This window comes from Rana temporaria, chromosome 5 (genome assembly GCF_905171775.1).
Source record: "Rana temporaria chromosome 5, aRanTem1.1, whole genome shotgun sequence".
Classification (NCBI taxonomy): domain Eukaryota; kingdom Metazoa; phylum Chordata; class Amphibia; order Anura; family Ranidae; genus Rana; species Rana temporaria.
This window is the reverse complement of record NC_053493.1, coordinates 52,375,546-52,403,513: the sequence shown is the minus strand read 5'-3', so window position 1 is coordinate 52,403,513 and position 27,968 is coordinate 52,375,546. Positions and strand designations below refer to the sequence as shown.

At 40.6% G+C, this 27,968-nt stretch overlaps 1 protein-coding gene across 6 annotated transcripts in view; it reads right to left on the bottom strand.

Moving 5' to 3' along the window:
• Window positions 1–8,035: 8,035 nt before the first annotated feature.
• Window positions 8,036–27,968, bottom strand: part of ACBD5 (acyl-CoA binding domain containing 5) — a 42,287-nt gene continuing 22,354 nt past the window's right edge. For all 6 annotated transcript variants that reach the window (XM_040352571.1, XM_040352570.1, XM_040352572.1 and 3 more), the window contains 8 exons: window positions 26,337–26,501; window positions 21,794–22,021; window positions 17,692–17,792; window positions 16,465–16,636; window positions 14,077–14,267; window positions 11,903–11,950; window positions 9,578–9,687; window positions 8,036–8,438 (listed from right to left, as the gene is read on the bottom strand). In XM_040352571.1, the coding sequence (XP_040208505.1) occupies window positions 8,426–8,438; window positions 9,578–9,687; window positions 11,903–11,950; window positions 14,077–14,267; window positions 16,465–16,636; window positions 17,692–17,792; window positions 21,794–22,021; window positions 26,337–26,501 (1,028 nt within the window). In that variant the 3' untranslated portion in view covers window positions 8,036–8,425. The remainder of the gene's footprint in view (window positions 8,439–9,577; window positions 9,688–11,902; window positions 11,951–14,076; window positions 14,268–16,464; window positions 16,637–17,691; window positions 17,793–21,793; window positions 22,022–26,336; window positions 26,502–27,968) is intronic.

Below are 27,968 nucleotides of genomic sequence, written 5' to 3'. Positions count from 1 at the left end.
AAAGGCATACTGTAGCTGACGCTAGTATGCTGGATGGCATGGTAGAAAGTTGTTTTTTAGGGTGAACCTCCGCTTTAAGGACCTTGCCTGTTTTTCAGACTTTGTGTTTACAAGATTAAAACATTTTTTTTTTTTTGCTAGAAAATTATTTAAAACCCCCAAACTATTTTATTTATTTATATTGTGTGTGTGTGTGTGTGTGTGTGTGTGTGTTAATATAAATATATAAATATATATATATATATATATATATATATATATATATATATATATATATATATAATTTTTTTTTTTCTCTAACACCCTAGAGCAGTAGTCTCCAAACTGCGGCCCGGGGGCCAGATGTGGCCCTTTGCTTGCCTTTATCAGGCCCTTGAGACCCTAATCCCCCACTGATACAAGGCACTATTAATTGGGCACTATTTCTTCTATACCAACAATAGGGCACTATTCATCCCACTGACACCAACTACAGGGCCATATTCTTCCCATTGACACCAATGATGAGGCACAATTCCTTGCCCTGATACCAATATACTATTCCTCTCACTAACACTAATGAGGGGGCCCAATTCCTCCCAAAGACGCCAATGATGGGGCCCTATTTCTTCCTCTAATACCAACACTCCCACTAATATCAATGATAGGGCATTCTTTACCCACATTGACACAGGGGGGCATTTTCTACTTCCACTGGCCACAGTCCGGCCCTCTCAAGGTGTAAAGGACAGAAAACTGGCCCTTTTGCTCAGAAAGTTTGGAGACCCCTGCCCTAGAGCAGTGATGGTGAACCTTGGCACCCCAGATGTTTTGGAACTACATTTCCCATGATGCTCAAATACACTGCAGAGTGCATGAGCATCATGGGAAATGTAGTTCCAAAACATCTGGGGTGCCAAGGTTCGCCATCACTGCCCTAGAGAATAAAATGGCGGTCATTGCAATACTTTTTATCACACCATATTTGCGCAGCGGTCTTACAAGCGCACTTTATATATTATTTTTCCTCAGTTTAGGCCTATGCATATTTTTGGTAAAAATCACAATAAGCGTTTGATTGGTTTGTGCAAAAGTTATAGCATCTACAAAATAGGGGGTAGTTTTATGGCATTTTTCTAAAAAAATAAAATGTACTAGTTATGGCGACGATCATTATGGCGGACACATTGTACACTTTTGGCGCTATTTTGGGACCATTCACATTTATACAGCGATCAGTGCTATAAAGTTGCACTGATTACTATGTAAATGTGACTGGCAGTGAAGGGGTTAAGTGTGTCCTAGGAAATGATTCTAACTGTTAGGGGGCGTGGCTACAAGTGACACGTCACTGATCGTTGCTTCTGATGAGATGGAGCAGATCAGTGACCTGTCACTAGGAAAAACGGGGAGATGTGTTTACACTGACAGCTCCCTGTTCTTCAGCTCTGACCCAATCGCAGCACACCAGGTCCCGCGGGCACGATCACAGGAAAACCTGCAAACATTGCCTGTTGGGGGGGGTACACTTGAGGACAGGGTTGAGAACCAATATCAAGTCGTGCTTTGACTGGTGTGGGGTGGGTCAGGGTTGGGAACAAAAAAAAATACTGGAATAGAGAGGGTTAAGGGAGAAAGGTGGAGAAGGGATGCAGGAACAAAAAAAGATTTGAAAGAGGAAAACAATGGTCACTATGGGAGACAAGTAGGTGGTGAAGGCAGGAGCCCAGGGTTCTAGAACTCAAGCAATGTCATGCAGAATCTTGTATAGTAGTATAGGGTGACTATGCAGATAAGGATTTGCATTCTAAGGAGTATGTGAAGTCCTACCAATAGAACCATAGTTTTCCTCTGGATGCTTTAAAACCACTTAAAGCGGTGGTTCCCCCTTAAAAACAGCATTTTTTTATTCCACTGCCCCCCCACATTCCATCACGATTAATGCTCTTAATATTTTTTTCCTGCTGTACATACCTTAGTACAGCATCTTCACCCGTCCATCCGGGTTGCGAGTCCCGCGGGAGTGGGCGTTCCTCACAGGCTGTTGATTGACGTTTTGCCCAAAAACGAGCTCTCCCCCCGTCGCGTAAGCCGCGTCACGGTTGGCGAAAGGAGCCGAACGGCGGGTCAGCGCTATACTGTGCATCGCCGTTCGGCTCCTTTCGCCAATCGTGACGCGGCTTACGCGACGGGGGGAGAGCTCGTTTTTGGGCAAAACGTCAATCAACAGCCTGTGAGGAACGCCCACTCCCGCGGGACTCGCAACCCGGATGGACGGGTGAAGATGCTGTACTAAGGTATGTACAGCAGGAAAAAAATATTAAGAGCATTAATCGTGATGGAATGTGGGGGGGCAGTGGAATAAAAAAAAAGTTGTTTTTAAGGGGGAACCACCGCTTTAAGGACCTTGCCTGTTTTTTTAGACTTGGTGTTTACAGGATTAAAACTGTTTTTTTTTTTTTTTTTTTTTTTTTGCTATAAAATTACTTAAAACCCCCAAACATTATTTAAAATAAATAAATAATTTTTTATATATATATATATATATATATATATATATATATATATATATATATATATATATATATATATATATATATATATATATATATATATATATATATATATATATATATATATATATATATATATATATATATATATACATACATACATACATACATACATACATACATACATACATACATACATACATACATACATACATACATATATATATATATATATATATATATATATATATATATATATATATATATATATATATATATATACCCTAGAGAATAAAATGCCGGTCATTACAATACTTTTTGTCACACCGTATTTGCGCAGCGGTCTTACAAGCGCACTTTTTTTGAATTAAAGAAATAAGACGACAGTAAAGTTGGCGCCCAATTTTTTTTTATATTGTGAAAGATAATGTTACGCCGAGTAAAATGATACCCAACATGTCACGCTTCAAAATTGCGCCCGCTCGTGGAATGGCGTAAAACTTTTACCCTTAAAAATCTCCATAGGCTATGTTTAAAAAATTCTATAGGTTGCATCTTTTGCGCTACAGAGAAGGTCTAGGGCTAGAATTATTATTCTCGCTCTAACGATCGCAGTGATATCTCACTTGTGTGGTTTGAACACCGTTTTCATATGCGGGCGCTACTCACGTCAGCGTTCACGTCTGCGCGCTTTAAATTTTTTTTTTCCGTTTCTTTATTTTTATTTTATTTTTCACACCACAAAAAAAAAGGTCACCTTTATTCCACGGACCCCCTTCCCCCCTTAAGGCCTGATTCACACCTATGCATTTTTAGCGCACTACAGTCGATTTAACATTGTTTCCTATGGAACACGTTCTGTAGAGAAAATCTGCAAAAAGCATTAAAAATGCATAGGTGTGAATCTAGCCTTAGAGCACTTTGTGGGGGGGGTTTTGGGGGTGGTGGTGTTATCTGATGTGGGGAGGAGCTGAGAGAGCTGGTGCTGGACCCCAGAACAGGTGGATCGGGGTCACTCTGTGCAAAACGAGCTGCACAGTGGAGGTAAGTGTGACATGTTTGTTATTTAAAAAAAAATCAAACCTTTAGTATCACTTTTAATTGAACAAGCTGATGTTAGAAACCGATAGCTACCATGCAAAGCTGCACCAGATTTTATTTGCTCCAGTTCTGTGTACCACCATTCAGATACATTACAGCTCTGCGCGATCTATTAGGCTGCATTCACACCTGAGCCTAGGTCGTTCGGACGTTTCTTTCTGGCGTTTTGTTGCGCGTATTCATGCTTATTTGCGCGTTTGCATACAGCGTCGTCCGTTTTTGTACTTTTAGCCAATAGAAAAAATTATCATCTTTTCATCACTTGTTGCTATGTTGGTAGATTTTTTATCTTCTGCCTGGGTGAAAAGCTCTATTGATTAAAGCGACAAAACGCCCGTACGAAACGCTCGTTGTCGCGCTAGTCGCTTGAATCGAGCGTTTCCATTACTTTCTATGGGAAATGGAAATGCTCAAAAACGCCCAAACCGCCTGATTTGCGTGACAAAAAAGGGTCCGGAACTTGTTTGAGCTTTAGGCGTTTTGGAGTGGAGATGGGAACCATCTCCATAGGGAATAATGTATTTTTGGTGTGAATGCAGCCTTACTAATGAGGGTGGGAAAAACAGCACTGCTAGTTTGTACAGCTCTGTGCATCTATTAGCAGCTGCCGTTACACATCTCGGTGTGAGCTTTCATTTTTATGACTGAAAAATCAGCGATGATGGGCGTGGTCCCATGTATGACACAGCCGGACAGTGCAGATTGTTCATTCAAAAAACTGAAAGCCCACACAGAGCTGCAAATCTGTGTACAGCCGCTGATAGACACACAGCACCACAGGATGTTGTCTCTACAGCAGCCTTTGGTGTCATAGACCGTAGCTGTCAAATCACAAATCGGTCTCCTTTAAATGCAATTGTGTTGGGGGAGAAATGTCTTGGAAACTGTCTACCGCAATCTCAGTCCTGCTTTAAGGCCCCTTTTACACTGACGGACAGATAAAGTTATCTACAGCAGCTAAACCCACACAACGCTTTTCTATGTCGCCATTCACACACTGCATTTAGCAACGGTTTGTTGCGGTTCGAAAAAATAGATGTAACTGCGTCCAGGAACGATTTATTGCAGCTGTCTGTACGTAACCACATTGTACTATTTCACCTGCAGACAGGGATGGACTGGCCATCGGGACTACCGGGAGATTGCCGGTGGACCGATGGCTCAGTGGGCCGGTTGGAGGTCCGTGGCGATCTACCCGGCAATCGCTGACAGCTGGCGCTTGGCGGGTAGATCGATATTTAGCCACTATGCAGAGTAGTGCAGGCAGGAAGCGTGTGTAATTGGTTCTCTCTCATTATATGTCTTGCTGTGGCTGCTCCCCGGCGGCCCCTCTCTTCTTGTCCATCCCTATCTGCTTGTGACATCATCTGGGATGGATGAGAAGAGAGATGGGCGGGGAGCAGCCGCAGCAAGACATATTACACACGCTCCCTGCCTGGTAAAAAAAAATGTGCCCTGATGTGCTCTGTACCGGTCTGGATGAAGTCCAGGGCCACGTTGTTGTCCCAGTCTAGCCCTGCCTGCAGATAGCAACAAGGAAAGAAAAACGGGAAGTGCATCAAATGGCAAGAATGTTTCAACGCAGCTAATTGCAATGTACAACTGCAAGTGAATGCTGTGCCAGGATTCTCTGATTTTTAAACTAAAAACATGCTTAACTGTAGAAGAACAGCTGCCCGTGTGAAAGGGGCCTTAGTCACATACGTTTGCGCAAACCATTCAATTTATGCTTCGTGGGATTTTTTTTTTTGGGATGCTTTTTGCAAAAGTCTTTTTTGTTTAAAGCGCAAAAAATAAAACGGCAGTGGTGATTAAATACCAATTTTATTTGGGTACAGCATTGCTTGACTGCAATTGTCAGTTAAATGTATTGCAAAAAATAAAAAATCGCCTGGTCATGAAGGGGGTGGGCTGGTAGTAAATCTTCCAGAAGTCAAATGGTTTAAAAAAAAAAAAAATTATATACACAACCAGGAGTATTGGGAGACCACCTGTCTCTATACACACACACACAAACTTTAGTGTCTAAAGCCTTGTACACGCAATCGGATTTTCCAATGGGAATTGTGTCATGGCAAGCTTTTGTCAGAAAGTCCAACTATTTGTACGCTCCATTGGACAATTGTCAGATTTTTCTGACAACAAATGTGGGATAGCATGCTTTAAAATTTTTCGACAACAAATGTGTGCTGTCGGATTATTTAATCGTGTGTACAGAAGTCCTTCGGGGGGGAAAAAAATCCAAAGTACAAACACACACATGCTCTGAAGCTATGCTACCCATAGCAGAAGTTGCCCAAAGGGTGGCGCTTAAGACTGTAGTTTCATGTTTGTTGGCCGACAATTCTTTGCCATTTGTATGCAACAAAAGTCCTATGCTTTGTCCGATGGCAATCTAATCATGTATATAAGTCAAGGGTTCAATATCGAGTTGGCCCACCCTTTGCTTCAACTCTTCTGGGAAGGCCGAACTCGCTCATCCATATGTTTATGGCCCTTGCTTTGCACGCAAAGCAAATTTGGAAATAGGCAAGGGCCATCCTTAAACTGTTGCCACAAAGTTAGGAGCATGAAATTGTCTTGGTATGCGGACACCATAGAGTTCCCTTCACTGGAACGAAGGGGCCAATCCCAACCCCTGAAAAACAACCTCACACTACCAAATGATTTGGACCAGTGCACAAAGTAAGGTCAATAAAATACATGGATGAGCGAGTTTGAGTCTTGATGTCAACTCAATAAAACACCTTTGGAAATTAGAGAGCAGAATGCAAGCCAGGCCCTTCTGGAAGAATGGTCAAACATTCTCAGACACACTACTAAACCTTGTGGACAGCCTTCCCAGAAGAGTTGAAGCTGTTATAGCTGCAAAGGGTGGGCCAACTCAATGTTGAACCTTACGGACCAAGACCGATGTCTTTAAAGTTTGTGTGTGTAATATATAATTATTAAAAAAATAAAAGGCAGGCGTCTCAGTACTTTTGGTAATGGCATGTGTGATTATATATATAAAATCACACATGCCATTACCAAAAGTACTGAGACACCTGCCTTTTATTTTTATATATAATTACACACACCTCTAAAGACGCTCTATCATTTTACAAACACTTTGGTTCTCCCTTGCTGTATCAACAGCACTGCAGCTTCTGGTTCAGTTACACCTCAGCAGACTTGCTTTGAAATGCAGGGCTGGCCTGTGATGTTGCCTCCAGCACTGGACAGTGTTTGCAGCTAACTACACTGCATTGTACTGAGTGTAAGATACAGAGTGCTCTACAGGTCCCGGTCAGTGGCAATCCCAATCCCTTCGGACCCGCTTTGCAGAGGGTGGGTATGGGAGAACCCTGGAAGTGGAACTTTAGTCAGAAAATTAAGTCCTGCTAGATCACTGCCGGCTGGCCCCTTTTGCAGATATAGCCATGTACAAGGTGGTATCAGAGACTAGTCTTGTAACACGCCAACAGATAGCAGCACAAAGCTGCACACACAATCATAGGGAGCACCAACCTTCATAAGTCAGTGTGCCAAAAGACATCGTCCTGTGTACATTTGGGAGCTGTGCAACTGGTGCTATTCTGACCACGTCTGCCATTTCATCATGGACAGCAAGTTAGAGCAAATGTGAAATTCTGCATGAAACTGGTCAAATCTGCCACAGAGACGCTTGCCATAAACTTGCCAAGTCATGTCAATACAACAATGAGTCGTTAAAGGCGCTTTGAGTGGCACACGCAATTGTTCTCCGATGATCATCAAGCACAAGTTGCTGAATGGTTTCCATTTTTTTTCGGGGGTTGAGCTCTTTGACGGTCTTCCTGATCTCGTCTTCCAGCGCGCGTGCCGCTCAAAACACTCATACAAAAATTTCACGTTTGCTTTGTTCTAAATTTCTGTCCATGATGAAATAAACATGTTAAAACGCACATCAGAATAGCCTCAGCTGCACAGCTGACGTACACGGGACAATGTCTTTTGGCACATCGACTTATGAAGGTAGGTGCTACCATCTTTCAAAAATGTTATACCACCTTGTAAAAACATTAGAAACGAGTGCCTATACTCGTTAAGATTCAGTAGTACACTGTCACACCCTGCCCTGCACATGCTCAGTTGCTCTATATGTTCAGCATTGTGCCAAAAAGTTAGGATTTACTGCTACCCAGGGGCTCTGCACTTCACTGAAATGGCACCCTGCAGCAAGAAGAAATGGGAATAATGCTAGAGGCCATTTACAACTCACACCAATTTTGGTAGCATAATTATTAAGAACTTTTTTTTTTTTTATCAAGTGGTTATGGGTAAAGTTCCAAATTAAGCTGATGGCTTAGTTTATAGAAGGAAGAGTGTGTGTGTGCGCGTGTATGTATGTATGTATGTATGTATGTATGTGTGTGTGTGTATCTATATCTATCCATAAAAAAAAAATATTCCAGAGACAATGTTTCTGTAAACTTTTATTACTAAAGTAAATATTCTGAAAAGAAAGTCCAGTTTCTTCTTTATTACAGGGATTTTGTAATGATAAAATCATAACTAGGACCTGCTAACCTCCCTTGTACCTTTATTGGTATATTTTCTGTGTAATCTAGTACATGCTTTTAATAGGTTTAAAAATAATTTAGTTTTCATTCAAAAGGTGATAAAAGAACACATTAATGCTACTGCCAGCTTAATATTTTCTGTATTCAAGCTTTAGTAAAATTAGTCCTTATTTTGTTATCATTCACATAGTGCAAGGAATTTTCTATAGCAAAGAGGACACTTCATCCTCCACGGGACCATCGCAAGATGTCCCAGGTGAGTCTTCACAGGCTTCTTCAAGTCTGGGCTCAGGTAGGCTTCCTGCAGAATTAAAGAAAAGTGAGAAATTAATAAAAAAAAAAAAAAGTCCCCAAACCCAACTTCAGGAGTAACCTATAACTAGCTTTGGCATATAAATTATTATAGATTGCCATGATACACTCAATCGTTGATAAAATTTGGATGATATTGCAAGAAAGTTACAGGAAAATGGCAACCAATCACACACAGGATGCCAACTTTACTCAATCTGATGCGGCTCTTCATGGTAACCCAGTGGTCATCAACCCTGTCCTCGGGGGCCCACTAACAGGCCAGGTTTGCAAGATAACTGAAACACATTTGCTGCTCTGCATTTGCAGTATTCTATTCTGCATCTCCCCAAGGTAATACATAAAATCTGGCCTGTTAGTGGGCCCTGAGGACAGGGTTGATGACCACTGTGTTAACCAATCAGCTTCTAACTTCAGCTTGTTCAATTAGGCTTTGAAAATAAAACCTGGAAGCCGATTGGTTACTATGCACAGCTGCACCAGATTCTGTGTGCACCATATTTAGTAAATATCCCCCCACTGTGACCAAAACTAAAAGCAGGTAATACAAGATGGCTTCAGCTCTGTTGTCCACCTGCAGGAGAGGTTCCTTAGATGCATACTGCCCCCTAGTGAGCCCAATTGCTGAGGCAGCCTGAACTACTCAGCCCACTAGGGGACGAAACGCATCTGAGGGACCTCTCCTGCAGGTGGACAATAGAGCTGAAGACATCTTACATTACCTGGTTTTGTTTTGGTCACAGAGAGTCTGTCCTGTGTGTGATCGGTTGCTATTTTTTTGTAGCATGTTGTGGCCCTACAAGCTTTTTTTTTTATATGATCTGCACCAGTTCATTATATATATATATATATATATATATATATATATATATATATATATATATATATATATATATATATATATATATATATATATATATATATATATATATATATATTTTTTATCATGTTGGCTAATATTAGAGATAGGAGCATTAGAACGGTACTTTTTTTTTGCTTGTTCACAATACAAGAAAGTTGCCACCATAATTTAGGTAGCAGAAGAAAAGCCACAATTTTGCAAGGTTTTACACAAAAATTGGATCTGGTCAAAAAGTGACCGTATTAAAATAATAAAGTGCTACAAACCTCCTCTTCCTTTGCAGATATACATGGATTAACCAGTGGGCAACAAATGGCCAGATTATTGCAAATGCCAAGGTGCCAGATGAAATCTCGAAGGGCCACCATGATGGCTTCTGGAGAATAAACAGTAACAGTTAGTTATTAAGCCAACAAGTTAAATATTTCTCCTCTGTGAGCAATGAGTTGCAGTATGTGAAGTCCAATGAGACAGAACATTTTCATAAGAGTGTTTTACCCGCTAAGGGATTTTTGCATCTCCTCAGCCAGTCTTGTGCTCAAAGCCTTACCTTCCAGACAGCACAACCAGGTTCTTAACTTTAACCACAGCAGCTTGGTCAAGAAAACAACCAGCCTGCTAAAAACGGACAATTAAGACTGTTTAGAGGTGTTTTTCAGGCACTTTAGCGTTAAAGAGAGCGCCTGTAAAAAGCCTCAGCTGCAATCCCAGTGTGAAAACCTGAGTGCTTTCACACTGGGGGGGCTGCACTGGCAGGGCATTCAAAAAAGTCCTGCAAGCAGCTTCTTTGCAGCACTTTAGGAGCGGTGTATACAAGCTCCCCTACCCATTGAAATCAATGGGCAGCGCTGCTGCAGCAGAGCTTTTAACCCTTTTTAGGCTGCTAGCGGGGTAAAAGCGACCCACTAGCGGCCGAAAAGCACCACAAAGCTACGGTAATGCACCGCTAACTTCATGCCTATATAACACATGCGGCCAGAGGCGTTGCTAGGGGGGTGCGGTCCGCACCAGGTGACACCCACTAGAGGGGTGACACCATCCCGTTTTTTTTTTTTTTAGCTGACATGCCCAGCCTGCCCTGTGCAATCCCAGCCTGCCCTGTGCCACCCCAGCCTGCCCTGTGCCACCCCAAACAGAATATATTTTGGATTGTTCTTTGGTGGCAGGTTATGGTAGAAACAAGAAATATAAGCATTTTGCTTTTTTTATGATTTTGGGTTAGTTTTCTTTGGAAAAAAATTTTGATAGAGATATCAGTCACCATTTTCCACCAAAATAAAGCCCAATGTGTCCTTAAAAACAAGGTATATAGTCCACCTGGATACACAAATAGTTGTGATGATATGTACACTTTTACGAACACATGTAAAAGTTGCAAAATTGTACTTGGGCATGAAGATCCGTTTTACCCTTAGGTGTTAAGGGGTTAATTAAATCCATCATTCTAGAATGTATTTGTTTTAATGGAGTTTATCTTTAAAAGATGCCCCAGATCAAGGTTGGCGAAATTGAGCAAGGATCTCATTGTTTAAAGCCAACTGGCAGACCAGAGTTTACAAATCTCAGAGGAGAATGCAACAGGACAGGTTAGAGTACATTGTCTAATTGAAATCATTCACGCATGTCTGTTCTGGTCTACTCTGTCCCTTTCCACAAGCATAAAACAGCAGTGTAAAATTGATAAAAAAAAAAACACACACAGAAGTTGGGTCTATGATTTTGTTGGCCAAAAGGGCAGTAGCATCTGGGCCAACATCCCATAAAGCTCATGGCCATGATCGACAGACAGATTAATTATTATTATTTTTTATATATATATATATATATACACATATACATATACACACACACAGTTAAAATTTTCATGTTCGATTAATCTTTTTTTTTTTAATCGACTAATTTCGATTAAATAAACGCACATAATATGCACTGTAATATCCAGACATCTCCCCCACTGTATAGGAAGATTTGTGCTTGCTTAGTCTTACCAGAGAAGCCGGCAGAACACAAGCAGTTGAGGCCAGGTGATGACGTCAGTGCGCCGCTCTAGGGTCACCTAGGCTGCGGCCAGGTGGACCAAGATGGCCGCCATTCCGAAGCCGTGGCCTTTGTTATGGCCGAGGCAGCAGCGGAGCTCCGCGGATCACGTGGTGTGCCGATCTGCATATGGCGACCCGTTCGGATCATTTACAATCCGTTGCACCACTAGTACTGAGATTTTTTTTTTATATATATAATATATATATATATATATATATATATATATATATATATATATATATATATATATATATATATATATATATATATATATATATATATATATATATATATATATATATATATATATATATATATAGTGTGTGTGTAAACCACCAACTTGCAAAACGTCTCCAAGTCAGATTCTTACCAAGCAGTGAAAATGGAGAAGCATGACAGTCAGCAAACCACCAACTTGCAAGACATTGTATATTCACTTCACAAAAATAAGAAATAAAATATGAATGCAGACCATTTCTCTTTAGAAAGATTTACTTAACACTCAAGATAACGTTACACATCCATAGTACAGACACAACATTTCAGCTTACCTTGTTCGTAAGCTGTTGAAGATTAGACTCAAGTTGAATCGATCTTGCCTAAAAATAGAGAGGACAGTTAAAGACTTACCCTGGAATTGATGAAAACTGGTGCAGATTGTGCAAAAGTCTTTCTCAAGTGTTCTAAAAGTGGCGCATCAAACTCATGTACTGGTCTAGAACTTGTACTTGAATTTGGCGCACCCGGCACCACTTTTAGAATGCACATGACACTTCTGCAAAAATCTCTCTGCACCAGTGTCACTCTATGCCAAGAAAGAGTTGGTCATAATTAGCTCCACTTTCATTTATTTTAAAATTTGGCACATTTAATGCACCACAATGTAAAAGTAGTGCACTTAGAACTACTTGAATCTAGTGCATGAGTCGCTGCCAGAACAAAAAGTGTCGCAGACATTTATGAATTTGGCGCAAGATCTTAACAAGAGGGATTGATGCCAGACAAGCGAGTCAAGCAAAGTTTGAATGCATTTAAACTGCAGCTATGGATTTATTACAAATCCTTCTGGGTGTTGCAGTATCTAGCAGCCCTCAGTCAATTCCTTGTGATGGGAGAGCAAAGCAGGCCACAGGCTATAGGATTTTCTTTATAGTCAGTGTTGATGGAGGCATGCCTCCCACAGCATATTGTATTTTGCCAGCTGGGGGGCGTTGGGAGATTTCCCGGCAGGAAGAAATCGATAATAACTGCTAGCAGCTGTAGCCGCAGGAAGGAATTGTATATAAAAGTATTGTAAAAAAAAAAAAAAAAAGGGCTGACAGGCTGGTTGTACCAAAGTTGATAGAAGGATCGACTCCGGTACAGTCAGATTGCAAAACAAAAAGGATTCTTCTGGACAGCCACACTCCGAACAAAAAATTGCCTTTATTGTAAAAATCCAAGATAGAAAAACAGCACTACATGTCACAGCATACCGGCAGATCCAACGCGTTTCACGCTGTATTTAGTGTTTAATCATAGCTTTACAATAAAGGCAATTTTTTGTTCAGAGTGCGGCTGTCCAGAAGAATCCTTTTCGTTTTGCAATCTCATATGCATTGCCTGCACCCGTGGTCCTGGGGGAAGCATTTACTCTGAAGATCTCCACACCTGAGCGTTTTTTCTTTCTGGTACAGTCAGCCTGCCCATACCTGGATTTAAATTCAGCCAGTTCCTGTTGAACCAGCCAAATTTTGATCCATATATGGCCTGCTTAATATTGGTGTACTAATATAAAGGAGACAGAGAAGGGGTGTGGTAGTGTGAAAGCGCCTTGCAGTATGAGCACCCTCTGCATAGAGAAGTGCTTTGGGCAATTCATATAAAAATGCCTCTGGGAGGTTCACCAGCCATGTCAAACTGTATGAAAGCACCGGAAAATGTTGGCAGGATTCCTTCTCTTGGCTGGCCTGAAAATGCCATGGAACCCCCCCAGGAAAATCTGAAGCCCAGTGGCCAAAGGGTCTGTTTACCCCACATCTACCAAGCTAAGCAGCTACAAGGGAATAAGGATTATGTAAAAGGGAGACATACATTTCAGGGGAATGAGGAATATACAAAAGGATTATGGTCTAGTTACCTATGCCATTTGAACATAATTGATTTCTCCCAATGTATGTGTATTTACTGTATATTTCATAAATAAAATCATCTACATTGTAAAAAATAGAACACTCCTAAAGCCACATTCGTATAGGATCGAGTTTGTGAAAAAAAAACATATCAGGGCAAAAGACTCTGGGTCGTGTAGGCAAGATCGGTGTAAATAAAAAAATGTATTTTATTAATAACGAATCACTCACAAACAAATCATGTATAGAAAGTGTTTAAAAAAAACAAAAAAACAAACACACACCACACATTGAACACAGAAAGATACATAAAACTATGATGTGAACAGAAGGTTGACACCAAATGGACAGCAGTGAGCCCCTGTGAGTCAACGCGTTACGCCATTTCGCTTTGTCAGGACACACTTGGGGATGAGCAACAAGAACAGGTCTCCCCATCTTATCAGCACACAATTAACCCACATGGGAGATTCCAAATTGGACTTAAAGGCTCATCATACTCTCGTCCACCTTGCCTACAAAGTCTGACCCTTTGACTCTTCATTTTTTTTTTTAACAAACTCCACCTACATTGTAGCAACACCTTTGGCATATGTCACAGAAAGCAGTTTTACCTGTGAAGCAGTGAGGGCCTCCAATGTCTGCAACCTCTGCAGAACATTCTGCATGTCCTCCTGTAATCGCATGAGTACAACAGCAATGTGCTCATTTAGACTGCTGTTGGGTCCTCTGCGATCTCCTCCATTCCCACCGCTGCCCATCTGTCCTCCTCTGGATCCTTCGCCAACAGGATGCATACGGTTGCCTGGAAAGAGACATTTCCAAAGAAATAAGCAAAACATCCAACACTACTTTCTCTTTGATAGGTCTCTGTTCCCCCCGCCCCGTGGACCCCCCCTTTTTTTTTCTCTTCCTTTCTTTTTTTTCTCTCTTTCTTCTTTCTATTTACTTTTCTCTATTTCTTTTTCTCTTTCTCTTCATTGCCATTTGCTCATGCGTCTTATCTAGTTGACTTTCTTTCTTTTCAAACCTCCCTTTCTATGCGGCTTGGGCCCTCAGGCTCGGTCCTGTCGGCCCTGGACGCGGGATGCATTATTTGTTTTATACTTTGAAAAACAGATATCCTTTGCTATGTGCCTGCTAGAATTTAGATTTTTTTGTGTTATTTTATGTACTATCTTAAAAAAAAAGAAAAAGAAAGAAACATTTTTATTTTTTTATTTTTTTTTGAACTGTTGCGTATTGTATAGCAACTTTGCTTTTAAGTTTTATAGTTACTCCGGCGAGTTAGCCGGCATGTTACCTAAGCCATCATTAGGTTAATTTAGCAGGACACTTCTCATGAGAACGTTTTATTGCCGGTCCTCGGGATTCGCCTTGGACCCCTGGAAGCCGGATTACTCTCAGGTTTACGGACTATCTGTTCTGATGATTGATAACTTACGGTGTGTCCACCGCTGTTTTATCTTTATTTTTCTCTTTGTATTTGTTTTTGTTTATTGATGTCTCTTTTCAATAAAACTCTTTGTACAAGAAATAAGCAAAACATTTAAATAAAAACAATTGCCAAGGCAATGAGAAGGAAACTACTCTCCAAAAATAGGGAACTTAAAAGGCATACTCAAACAGGCAACAATTTTATTAAAAACAATATTATTCATAACCAATAAAAGAAATGGTGGACTGATGCATAACCGCCACATTGGTTACAAATGCTGCAATACATCATATTAAAAACAGTACAAATGCATAAATAGCGTAGATGCGGATATATTCTGCTGGTCTGAACCAACGTGCTTCACAGTCCACAACTGCGTCGAGCATCGTACGCCCATTCCCCTGAGATATACATTTTACATTATTGGACAAAAATTACCTACCATATCATGTCACCAGCATCATCTTGATTAAGAATGAAATCTGCCCGATACATTATACAATGCCTGGAAAATTATCTCACAAAAAAAAAAAAAAAGGGGGGGGTGGGGGGGGGGGGGGATCAGCAGGCTTCATCACTCGCATTTGCACTTGGTATTTTCAGAGTGACGAATGGCTGTGTTCTCTGCCAAGCCCATCCTTTAACCCCTAGGTCAGCGCCAAGTCATGCATTGGCAAAAGGGGACAAAGGATGGAACCATTGTGCATGGTGAAGAGCCGAATTCCAAATCGAAGGCTGCAGATCTGGAACAGAGGGAATGTATGAGACATGATCTGCTAGAGAGGTGAATATAAAAGATCTTTTTTGGGGTGCCTTTATATTGGGCTTTAAAGTACTGCTAGGTTACAAAAAGCACAACTCCAGCTATTTTAATTTCATGTTAGGCTTTAAAAAGAGTGGAAGGGAGTAAAAAATAGGTCTAAGGTTTTAGATTTGTCTATAACCTCAAAATTGACCTTTCTGTCCCTGTGACACCAGGGGCATTTGGGAAGGCGGGGCTTGGAGCTCCGAATGGGTCCCCAAAAAAGCCCCAAGTCTATGGAATGCTGCATTCCATTGTTAGCCCCGAGCGCCGGGACCGCACTGATCGAGAGTGCGGCAGAAAGTGGCAGAGTGCTTTAGCAGTGTGACGCAACATCCATCATAGCCTGCAGGCTCCAGAAAGCGTCTGCCTCCGTGCCACATCCCCGATCCTTGCTCGGGTGGGAGACTCTACTCCTCCTCGGCTCAGCTCCTCTCTGAAGAGTGACTGACTGCCTACTGTGACCGCACACTACGACTGAGCTGAGGTAGGCGAGTGCTTGTATGCATGTCATTGTCAGTGTGTGTAGTTCAGGCAGGTCTGTGTGTGTGTGTGTGTGTGTGTGTGTGTGTGTGTGTGTGTGTGTGTGTGTGTGTGTGTGTGTGTAATCCAATTCTAGGTTTGGGAAATTTTTCTGCAAATCCTTTCTGATAAGATACAAGTTCGATAACAGCAGACCTTGCATTACATACAAATATTCGTTTTCACATCCAGTGTAACACTTTCAGAATTTGTGCCTACACCCCACCAATGGTAACACACCTCTTCCTCTCCTAGAATTGTAGTAGTTAGCTTTGTCATGTCCAGATTTTTCCTTCTGTGGTGTTCGGCCAGATGGTTTCCCATCTTCTCCTCCATCCTTTACCTCCCCTCCAGCCCAGACATCCGAGGAGCCCTCAGTCAACATGGCGTCTATCAGCTGACTGTGATCTACCTGCAAATAAAGAGAGGGATCAATTAACAACTGGCTGGATATTTACGTTAATGCACATGTAAATAAGTGGTGCATTGTTTTGTTTTTTTTCATTTTCACCTGGTGACCCTGCCAGTAATACACTTCCTGACCCAGGGTACCTATGCTAATGGTATCTATGGAGAGAACCATGGTAGTCACCTCTCCTTGTTTGAACTTCAAATAGATCGTCCTCTTAATCTCCACTAGATTGGGATTACAATTTAGAATTTACAGCTTGGATGGCTGGTAATATATGTTTGTGCTTTCAGTTTTGCACCGACAAGGACACTACATTTCTGGCACAATCAACAAGTATTTTCTGCACTTTTATAAAATGTTCTGTCTGAAAAAAGAAAACAAATACAGTCACACCATCTAAAAACTAATAGTGCCTATGGAACCATTTAAAAATCGTTGCGACTCTGCCTTGCACTGATTTTTAAACCTTTTTCTGCACTATTTTTGGCGATTTCATGTGCGATTTGCATAGACACCTGTGCATGAAGTCGCACACATGACAAGCTGCACATGAAATTGCACTGAACGGAGGCTTTAAAAAAAAAAAAAAAAAAAAAAAACACACAATTTCAAAGTCGCATTTAGTGTAAACCAGCTTAGTGTGCAGATGGACTGACAGTTAATAAAAGGTTCTGCTGAAATATTTCCAGAAATGTTTGTCACCCTAAACATGGTTTAATCCTCAAATTTTAATCGGATGAAAGTGATTTAGTAATTTTATTTTGATACCGTCTTGTTTTAATACATTCACAGCAATTTGCATGTTAGCATAAATTTTTAATATTTCAGCTCTATTTGATGGTGCACTGGTACACGCTACAACTGTCGATTTGTTATAAAGTGATAAAAAAAAAAAAAACACTGGTAGTAAACGGTTATGGTAAAATAATTAAAAAACACACACCACCTTTAAAATTAGGCCTCTTGGAAGAATAAAATAGATGATTGACAAACACGGATCAGTCACCCGTGTCTACAGAATGTTGGATTCAGGTACACTGGGACGTCACACTTACATCTTCTTGTCCAAACTGCTCCATAGAGTCACAGAAAATCTCGCTGTCTGAGTCACTTGTCAAGTGCTGCATTGCAGCAACATCCTCTGTGCAATCATTATCTGCAAAACAAGACGGTCCTCATTAACGTTCACATCTAGAGAACATTTACACATTCCTGGACCATTAATTCAGTGCTCACACCTTGCCCGCGTGGACTGGGTTACCAATATGGACGGAGATAGAGATGGGGGGAAAAGAAAGAAAGAGAAAGAAAAAGAAAAAAATGGGGGGGGATAGAGTTGATCTAGCCATCTCTAGAGACACACACACACACACACACACACACACACACACGGTTATTTACGAAAGGCAAATCCACTTTGCACTTTAAGTGCAAAAGTGTCATAGATCTGAGGGGGGACAGGCAAGGAAAAAAAATAAATCAGCATTTTAGCTTGCACATGATTGGAGGATAAAATCTGATTTACAGCGACTGCACTTCCAAGCACACTTTCAGTGCAATTTCAAGTGCAGTTTGCACTTGTAGTACAAAGTGGATTTGCCTTTCGTAAATAACCCCTATAGTATCTCACAAGAGTGAGTACACCCCTCATAATTTTGTAAATATTTTATTATATCTTTTCAAGTGACAACAATGAAGAAATGACACTTTGCTACAATGTGAGTGTACAGTTTGTATAACAGTGTAAATTTGTTGTCCCCTCAAAATAACACACAGCCATTAATGTCTAAGCCGCTGGCAACAAAAGTTAAAATTGCAGAGATTGCAGAGATCTTCAGGAGGATTTCATCTCTTAACTGGATCGGCTTGTCATGCGATTTGACAGGTCAAATCGCATCCTATTAATGGCAATCGCACCGTTTAAATCAGTGCGTCGCTGACTTTGCGGTGCTGCGCCGATATGAAAAAGTAGTACATGCACTACTTTTGGCGATTTCGGGTGCGACTTGAATAGACATCTGTGCATGAAGCAACATAAAGGTCTTCTAAGTCACGCCCGAAGTCGCACTGAGATGCAGGTTTGAAATTGTCAAATTTCAGATGGACACATAATTTCAAAGCCGTAGTCAAGGTGAACAAGAGCTTGGCCTAAAAAATGCGTTGTCTCCTAACTTCTTTAGGGTCTGTCTGCTCACAAAAAGGCTGCGCCAGTAAAATAATGTCCTATGGATACTGTGCATCAGTAAGAAGTGAAGCTGAGCAATGTGCTCAGTGCAGACAGTGCCAGAGTTTTGTAGAAAACTAAGACCCAGGAGATTAAAGTATCATTTGTAAAGTGTTCTAATCGCCTCCTGGGGTAAAAAGGGACCGCAGTGTATTTTCAGCGAGTTCATCATTGTTACATTAACTGAAAAACAATTTAGAGCTTTTATGTTTGCATTTGGTTCAAAAATTTCAAGACTGCATTTTATAATGCATAGCGGTGAGGTTTGCCTCTGTGTTGAAGTCTGGGGAGACAAATGGCAAAAGCTTGTCATCAGCCATTTAAAACCGAGAGACTTGCACCGACAGAGAAAAAGTACAATGTCAAGTGAAATCCATCAGCAGCACTACAAACACAGACGGCATATTTAAAGTAGTAATTATGACAACCATGGTGCACAATTACAAACTGTCAATGCAAAAAAAGAAAAATAAAAAAACGGGGAGTTTGAATCCCTTTATTAGAACAGAAACAGGGGAGTGTGGGATCCACATTGGAAAAACGCATAACACACACTGGCGGTTATTTACTAAAACGGGAGAGTGCAAAATCTGGTGCAGCTCTGCATAGAAACCAATCAGCTTCCAGGTTTTATTGCCAAAGCTTAATGGAACAACCTGAAGTTAGAAGATTGGCTACAATACACAGCTGCACCAGGTTCTGGTTGCGCCAGTATTACTAAATCATGCCCAGTGTTCAAATCTTTGTAGATCAGCATCATAAGCAGAGGGCAGTAGCAGTGAACCGTGGCAAAGCTGTATTGCAGAAATGGCAGCTCTTGATCTCATAGCCAGCAAAACAGAGACCCAAACTGCCAGCAGTCAAAAGTCCACCAATACACAGCGTCCTCGGCTGCCATTTACTGCCTCGTAGTGACCTCTATGTTACCGCCCATGTACCCCCTGCCCATAGAGGTCACCACGAGGCAGGAGATGGCGGCTGAGAATGCTGTGCATTGGCAGCTGGCAGTTTGGGGCTCAGTTTTGCCAGCGATGGGATCGAGAGCTGCCACTGTAATACAGCTTTGCCACGGTTCCCTGCTAGTTCCCTCCGTTTCTGATGCGGAGCTACAAAGATTTGAACTGTAATCGTGCTATGCTTTTATCCTAATGGGGATCCTGCGCTACAGCGTTTGTCTTTTGAGCTGCTTTGGATCATCTTGGGTCCTTCTCTAGAAGCTGCAGGATCCAGTTGCACGGTTGGGATTTCTGTTTTTTGGCCGCATTGGACCTCATGTACATCACTGCTGTTGGACCTTAAAAGCTGGGACTTTGTGCATTTTCTGAATCCTTTTTTTGGCTGACTTAAAGTAGAATGAACAGGCAAGTCTATTAAAAGAAGGAAAAAAAAAAAAAAAAAGAAGGGAAAAAAAAAATCTAGCGCCGTTCCCCAGAGTAAGTTTTTCCCACCCCTGGATGTGGCTAGTCTTATGTGTGACAGACTCATGCGGGACATCCCCGGACCCTCTTATGTCTAAAATCATCCTATGTCCACTAGGGGCATAGGATGACTGAGAAATATCTTGGATTACCTGGGATTATTATGCAATTATTATCCACAATATATTCCAGGATATCTGTAAAGAACTATTTACTGTTTGTGGATTCTGAACTCAACGTTAATTGTAAGAGTGACTCATTCATACTGTTGGGATATATAATGTTAGATGCTAATGCCATCACCTCCAGTCATCTGTCTGTTCTCTGTGCCAATTGACCCTGCTATTGTGTGAAAATGTCCTGTGTTTACAATTATCATAATGTGTATTGTATAGCAGGTGAGCGGAGACGTGACATCTACTCTGAAAGGTCATGTCTGGGTAAATGATTAGTTAATTAGCTCATGTTAATTTATGTTCTGGTTACCTCCTCTTTAAAAACTGTATAGAAGGTTGCATTCTTGGTTCTATTAAACATTCTATGTTCAGCAGACAAACAAGTATCGTCTCGTTGTGTGCTTGAGAGCAGCTGGAATATCTGATATCTATATCTAGACTGACAGGAAGCACTCAAGCGGAGTGTGGGGACGTTCCGTTACAATACTATATTTTATATATATATATATATATATATATATATATATATATATATATATATATATATATATATATATATATATATATATATATATATATATATATAAAAGAATGAATGAAAACTTATATAGCGCGGCACATGCGAACTTGAAATCGCCTCTGGGCGCTTGTTGTTCCTGTCTCCTTTGGTATCAAAAGAGATGTGTTTTGATCTTTCTCCTGAATGCCAAGTGGTTCTCCTCCAACCGAATGCTGGTTGGTAAAGCGTTCCATAGTCTGGGACCTTGGACCGCGAATCTCCTTTCTCCTTTGGATTTGTAGTTGGCTTTCGGTATCTGAAGAAGATTTTGATTGGTGGATCGCAAAACGCGATTGGGATTATGAGCTTTTATTTTTTCGCATAGATAATGGGGAGCCTTCCCATGGATACATCTATGCGTTAGACAGAGTGCTTTAAAAGCAATTCTGTACAAAAAACACAAACACACACACTCACGCTGCCGCAGTATATCTACGTGAGCCAGTCGGGAACCGGTTAAAGAAAGGATCCATATTACAAGCAATGCGTTAGCACAATCCTTCATTATATTAACAGAATAATAAATTGTCATAATACATTGAAACTCAATTGAAAAAAGTTAAAAATATTTTTTAGATTGAAAGTGTCATAGTTACAAACCATAGAATTAAGTATATCCATCTATAATATTAATGATATCTGTGGTTATGCAAAATTACCTGTTGATAGATGGGCTAAATTATGAACACTAGTTTATTGCACACAAGGCTTGCATCCACTGTATACATAACCATATAGCTGCTAAAATGTCTGGGTGCAATTTTCAGGATTACTCCTTACCTTTCTTTTCATCCACATCATTATATCCATCATCCTCTGTGTTGGGCTCTTTTCCAGTCACCTCCTCCTCCTCTTCCTCCTCCTCCTCTATCTTGTTGAGATCAGATTTGGTTGTTGAGTGATTGGGAATGTCTGGATTATAGTAACTGTGGTTGATGAGTAAACCATTGGCCACTGTCCCGCCTGGGCATGGCTCTGGAGCCAAATCCTGCTGTACAGCCTTCTCCTCTGTACCAAAAATAATGGGGACATCAGTCAGAGGGAGGGAAACGCTCTGGAAAGGTTTAAAACATTTTAAATTTCCCAGTTTTGTTTAAGATGCTAAAATTAACAAGACATGAATTTGTTAGAGGGAGCAAGCTTTAAAATGTAAAAAAAGAACTTGGCGAGCAAAAACTACATGGGTGTTAAAGTGATTCTAAAGCCTCAAGGTTTTCACCTGAATGCATTATTTGCATTAAAGTGGATGTAAACCCTCACATGCACCCATTGAAGTGAAAAGCTTCAGATGATACACAGGGATTAAACAAATATCCCTGCATAAGTTTTATATGTACATTTTCTGTCTAAAGCTTTCTATATTCTTTAGAAAGTTCACATCCAGATACAAATTTTTCTTCCCGTTTCAGCAGTGGGAAGGGAGTCTGGGCTTACACTGTGTGAGAGCCGAGTAGAGGAAAGGCACCCTCCACATTGGCAGAGGATCAAAGAAACTTGCAGAGCTGCAGTTTGAATAGACAAGCTCTCTGCTAATCTCCAAGTTCCATCCCCGACACAAATTTCCAGCTGCTTTTATCTGCTGTGTTGAATAACTTGCACAGAAATAAAAAAGGTGAAATCTCCACATTGTTACACCTATTCCAGTGAAAATTAAAGTGGTTCGCCTGAAGTGGTTGTGAACCCCATTCATGAAATTTAAACCAAGCACATATCTGTAGCGTTTACATGTTTCGCTACAAAGCTCCAAGTGTCGTTTCTCTCTGGTGCTCCATTCCTCAAGTTATTGGCATGAGACACTTTTGAGAAGTTCTCCGATACATGAATAACATGAGCTAAAAACTTGTGTAGGGGAGGGTGCTTAGAGGGAGCTGAGCACGGTCTTATCTTTTAAGAATACAGCTCTGCACGTTCCTTCGTTCCTCTGCCTATGTGAGGGGGGTCCATTCCTCCAATCAGCTCTCACACAGTGCAAGTGCAGTCTCTCTACTCTTCCCTATGTATTTCTGGCAGATGAAGATTTTTAAAACTTTTGAAAGGGTATAGAAAGGGGAAGACAGCAGGTATACAAGTAAAACTTACATAGGATGATTAGTTTCATCTCTGTATCATCTGAGGCCATTTACTTCACTGGGTATATGTGTAACAGTTTACATCCACTCTAATGTATTTTAGAGGAAAAAAAAACAAAAACAAAGCACACCCCACCATTCCCTCCAACTCTCACAGGCTACAATGAAAACAGCGGAAGCCAAGCTGTGTGCGACTATAGACACACAGAATGGCTCAAAAGGGCGCCAATAGCACTCGATTTGTAAGGGGGGACTGTCAAAGAAGAGGTAAGTGACTGACTTTGTGCAATATGGTTGCATGGAGCAGGCAAGTTTAACATCTTTAATAAAAAAATAAAAAAAAAAAAAAAATTTATTGCCTTTAGAACCACTTTTAGGGAATTTCCTCCCACTTCCTGTTGTGTCACCAGGAGAAAATTAAAATTTCATCCGTAATACAGGAGCATAATTTGTTTCCCAGTAATACCACTAAAGCTGAAAGGTGTAAATACTACAGTATAAGCACAGCTTTAAAGAAGGGAAACAATATCTAACGAGTGGACATTGATGGTCAGACTTTGAGGCCAAGGAAGTAAGTTAAAAAAGTTTAATTTGATAGCATATAAATACAAAAACAAATACAGAAATAATACAAAAAATTGTTATTATTGGTAGCCACTGTATATTCCTCAGAAGTCGCCAACGCACGTTTCGCCGTGGGGCTTCTTCAGGACGAAGACGAGGAATGCATATTTAGCAGAGAAACAGATTTGTGTCTGTAATGATACAGTTTAAAGGATTAATAACAAGTTTATCTAAAAAAAGAAAAAAATTAAAACAATGAATATCTAAATGTATAATTACATGACATATGGTCCTCGGTGGAAGTATCCATAGGGCATATATGATGCACAATAGACGACAGCATTCGTCGGGGTTGCAGTTTTGGCAGGAATTTACAAGCGCAACACCTGGAATCTAATTTAGCACATAGAGAAGATTTATTAGGTGTATACACTAAATGAATGGAAATCATTATCCACAATGTAAGCACACACATAGAAGAGAAGAAAAAGACATATAGTGGAGGTTGAGGTATAGCCAAAGTATATGTAAATAGAAAAAGATAATATATAATAAGACACAGAAAAAGATAATAGGAATGTCTATGGTAATATAAGTGTGGCGTTTGTAATATAGCAACGCAGCAAATCACCTTTGGTAAGCCAATAGAGGTCAAAGCGAAAAGTCCATGGGTTGCAGGGCTAGAAAGTCCCCGGCAAACTACACAGCTCAAAAAAGACTGTGGTTGCAAAGAGGGAGAGAAAAGACAATGCATGATTGATAATGGGAAAATCCTCATACTTAGCCCAAGTCTAACTAAATAGCCACAATCAGAAACAAAAAAACAAACAACAAAAGAAGAAGCCTTGATTTACCTAATAAAAATGATCTTAGGCTTGCTGGGACAACAGATAGTAGTCAGCATGTATAGCCTATGAATCCAAATGTTCAGGCCAGTAACGCCGCTGATGAACATGCACTGTATTTAAAACAGGAGGCCTATGAATAAAGGAAGATATGAGTGAGGGTGTAGCGAGTAACACTCTCAGGAAAAAACGAGGGGTGTCAGGAGGCGCAAGAGCATCAGTACTTACCATGGAGCGGCGAAAATAAGGGTATCTGTGTCCCAGGGTGTACACGAGGCAACACAAAGCAAGTGCGTGTGTTCCTCCCTTAAGTAGGACACATCCTTGCGTCGGCGTCAAGCGTGTGACGTCATTGACGCGCGCCCATTCATTACGGCGTCACACGCTTGACGCCGACGCAAGGATGTGTCCTACTTAAGGGAGGAACACACGCACTTGCTTTGTGTTGCCTCGTGTACACCCTGGGACACAGATACCCTTATTTTCGCCGCTCCATGGTAAGTACTGATGCTCTTGCGCCTCCTGACACCCCTCGTTTTTTCCTGAGAGTGTTACTCGCTACACCCTCACTCATATCTTCCTTTATTCATAGGCCTCCTGTTTTAAATACAGTGCATGTTCATCAGCGGCGTTACTGGCCTGAACATTTGGATTCATAGGCTATACATGCTGACTACTATCTGTTGTCCCAGCAAGCCTAAGATCATTTTTATTAGGTAAATCAAGGCTTCTTCTTTTGTTGTTTGTTTTTTTGTTTCTGATTGTGGCTATTTAGTTAGACTTGGGCTAAGTATGAGGATTTTCCCATTATCAATCATGCATTGTCTTTTCTCTCCCTCTTTGCAACCACAGTCTTTTTTGAGCTGTGTAGTTTGCCGGGGACTTTCTAGCCCTGCAACCCATGGACTTTTCGCTTTGACCTCTATTGGCTTACCAAAGGTGATTTGCTGCGTTGCTATATTACAAACGCCACACTTATATTACCATAGACATTCCTATTATCTTTTTCTGTGTCTTATTATATATTATCTTTTTCTATTTACATATACTTTGGCTATACCTCAACCTCCACTATATGTCTTTTTCTTCTCTTCTATGTGTGTGCTTACATTGTGGATAATGATTTCCATTCATTTAGTGTATACACCTAATAAATCTTCTCTATGTGCTAAATTAGATTCCAGGTGTTGTGCTTGTAAATTCCTGCCAAAACTGCACCCCCGACGAATGCTGTCGTCTATTGTGCATCATATATGCCCTATGGATACTTCCACCGAGGACCATATGTCATGTAATTATACATTTAGATATTCATTGTTTTAATTTTTTTCTTTTTTTAGATAAACTTGTTATTAATCCTTTAAACTGTATCATTACAGACACAAATCTGTTTCTCTGCTAAATATGCATTCCTCGTCTTCGTCCTGAAGAAGCCCCACGGCGAAACGTGCGTTGGCGACTTCTGAGGAATATACAGTGGCTACCAATAATAACAATTTTTTGTATTATTTCTGTATTTGTTTTTGTATTTATATGCTATCAAATTAAACTTTTTTAACTTACTTCCTTGGCCTCAAAGTCTGACCATCAATGTCCACTCGTTAGATATTGTTTCCCTTCTTTATACTTTACAGATGTGGCCCATGTGAGTGCTTTTCCTACGTTTCCTCTCATTTTTTCAATTTTTCCCCCTTTTTTTCTCTTTCCTTTTTCTTTTCCTCCCCTTTCTTCCTTTTCTTATTTTTTTCTCCCTCCCCTCTTTTCTCGCTCCTTATCTATTCCCTTCCTTCTTTGAATCAATATAAGCACAGCTTTGTTTTCTAAAAAAAAAAAAAAAAATACCACCTTGTTCACTTTGTTCCGTTTCTCCCTCTTCATCATCTTCCTCCTCCTCCTCCTCCTCCTGTCTCCCAGCATCTTCCTCCTCAGACTCCGCTCCACTGTCACTGCTCTCCGCCTTCCCATTCACAGCTTTACAGTTTGGGGTGGAGGTGAGCGCGGTGCTCAGCTCTGAAGGGGGACAAACATTTAAAGAACATAAAATTCAGGCCTCTGCAGTGTTAACACACATCACATACCTGATTTAAAGCAGAACTTAACTTAATATATATATTTAATATTACAATAATAAATAACAGGCAAGTTCTTTACTGCAGAAAAGACACAGGGGTTGATTTACTAAAACTGGGGAGCACAAAATCTGGTGCAGCTGTGCATAGAAACCAATCAGCTTCCAGGTTTTTTGTCAAAGCTTTTGCCCCATACACACGATCAGAAAATCGGACGCAATAGGTTACTAAAGTTATGGAAATTCTCAAATTACAGAATTAAATAAATAATAATAATATTATTATTATTGATAGATAGGATAGATAGAGTGATGTATTTTCGGGCGAATACTGTACCAATTAAAAACCAAAAATCGTACTATCTGATATCATGAGATTCCCCCCCCCCCCCCCCGTTTATCCCTTTGGATAATAAAAATCGGATTAACGGTCGCGATTGGCTCTCGAAAGCTGTGCACTAAAACTAAAAGATCAGATTATCGTACGATCACTTTGAAAGTGCCGTTTGTCGTTCGATTTTCGGATCGCGTTTACGGAGCATTAAGTGAAGAAAAGTGAGAAGCCGATTGGCTACCATGCACGGCTGCACCTGATTTTGCACCCGTTTTAGTAAATCAACCCCCATAGTATGTCTCTTCTGCAATAAAGCAAACCTACTTGCCTGTTCAGTCTTTCAGGCCGGGTTCACACTGATACTACACGACAGTCATCCGACTTTGCTCTGCGACATCAGTCCTACATTGGTCCTACATCCATCCGACTTTCATGAACACGATACTACTTTGATCTGACTTTGTGATAGTCTGACTTGTTCTTTGACCAATCAAAACAATCCCAGTGTGAGATAAATTCTTTCTACTGCTGCTGTAATCATGTCAGATGTCACAAGTCGATAGTTAGGACAATGATACTACTTTGATCCGACTTCAATGATATTCAATGGGCTAAAGTAGGATCAAAGTCGGACCAAAGTAGTTCAGGGAGCATTTTCAAAGTCGGACCAGTTAAGACGGCTCTCATAGGGAAACATTCATTTTCACACGTCATGAGCTCCCAATGTCGGAGCGTCTGTCGGACAAGTGTGAACCCAGGCTCAGAATGCAAAAATTCCTGTGTACATGTATGGGATGATCAGTCAAGCCCAGCCATTCAAGATGGCCAAAGATTGATGATGCCAAGGAAGGCAGGAGTGTTTAGTTCTGCTTTAAGTAGGCCTTACAGCATAGAGTTAGTATTATATAAAAGACTGAAAGTTATATTATGAAATATCCCACTGGACAGTAAAGAAGAAAGAATGTCAAGCTCTGTATAAACAGATCATTTATTACCATTAATGTTGCACAATATATCAGTATAAAGTAACTGTCAGTAAGGTTCATATGCCAACCAGATGGAAGGACAATGCATT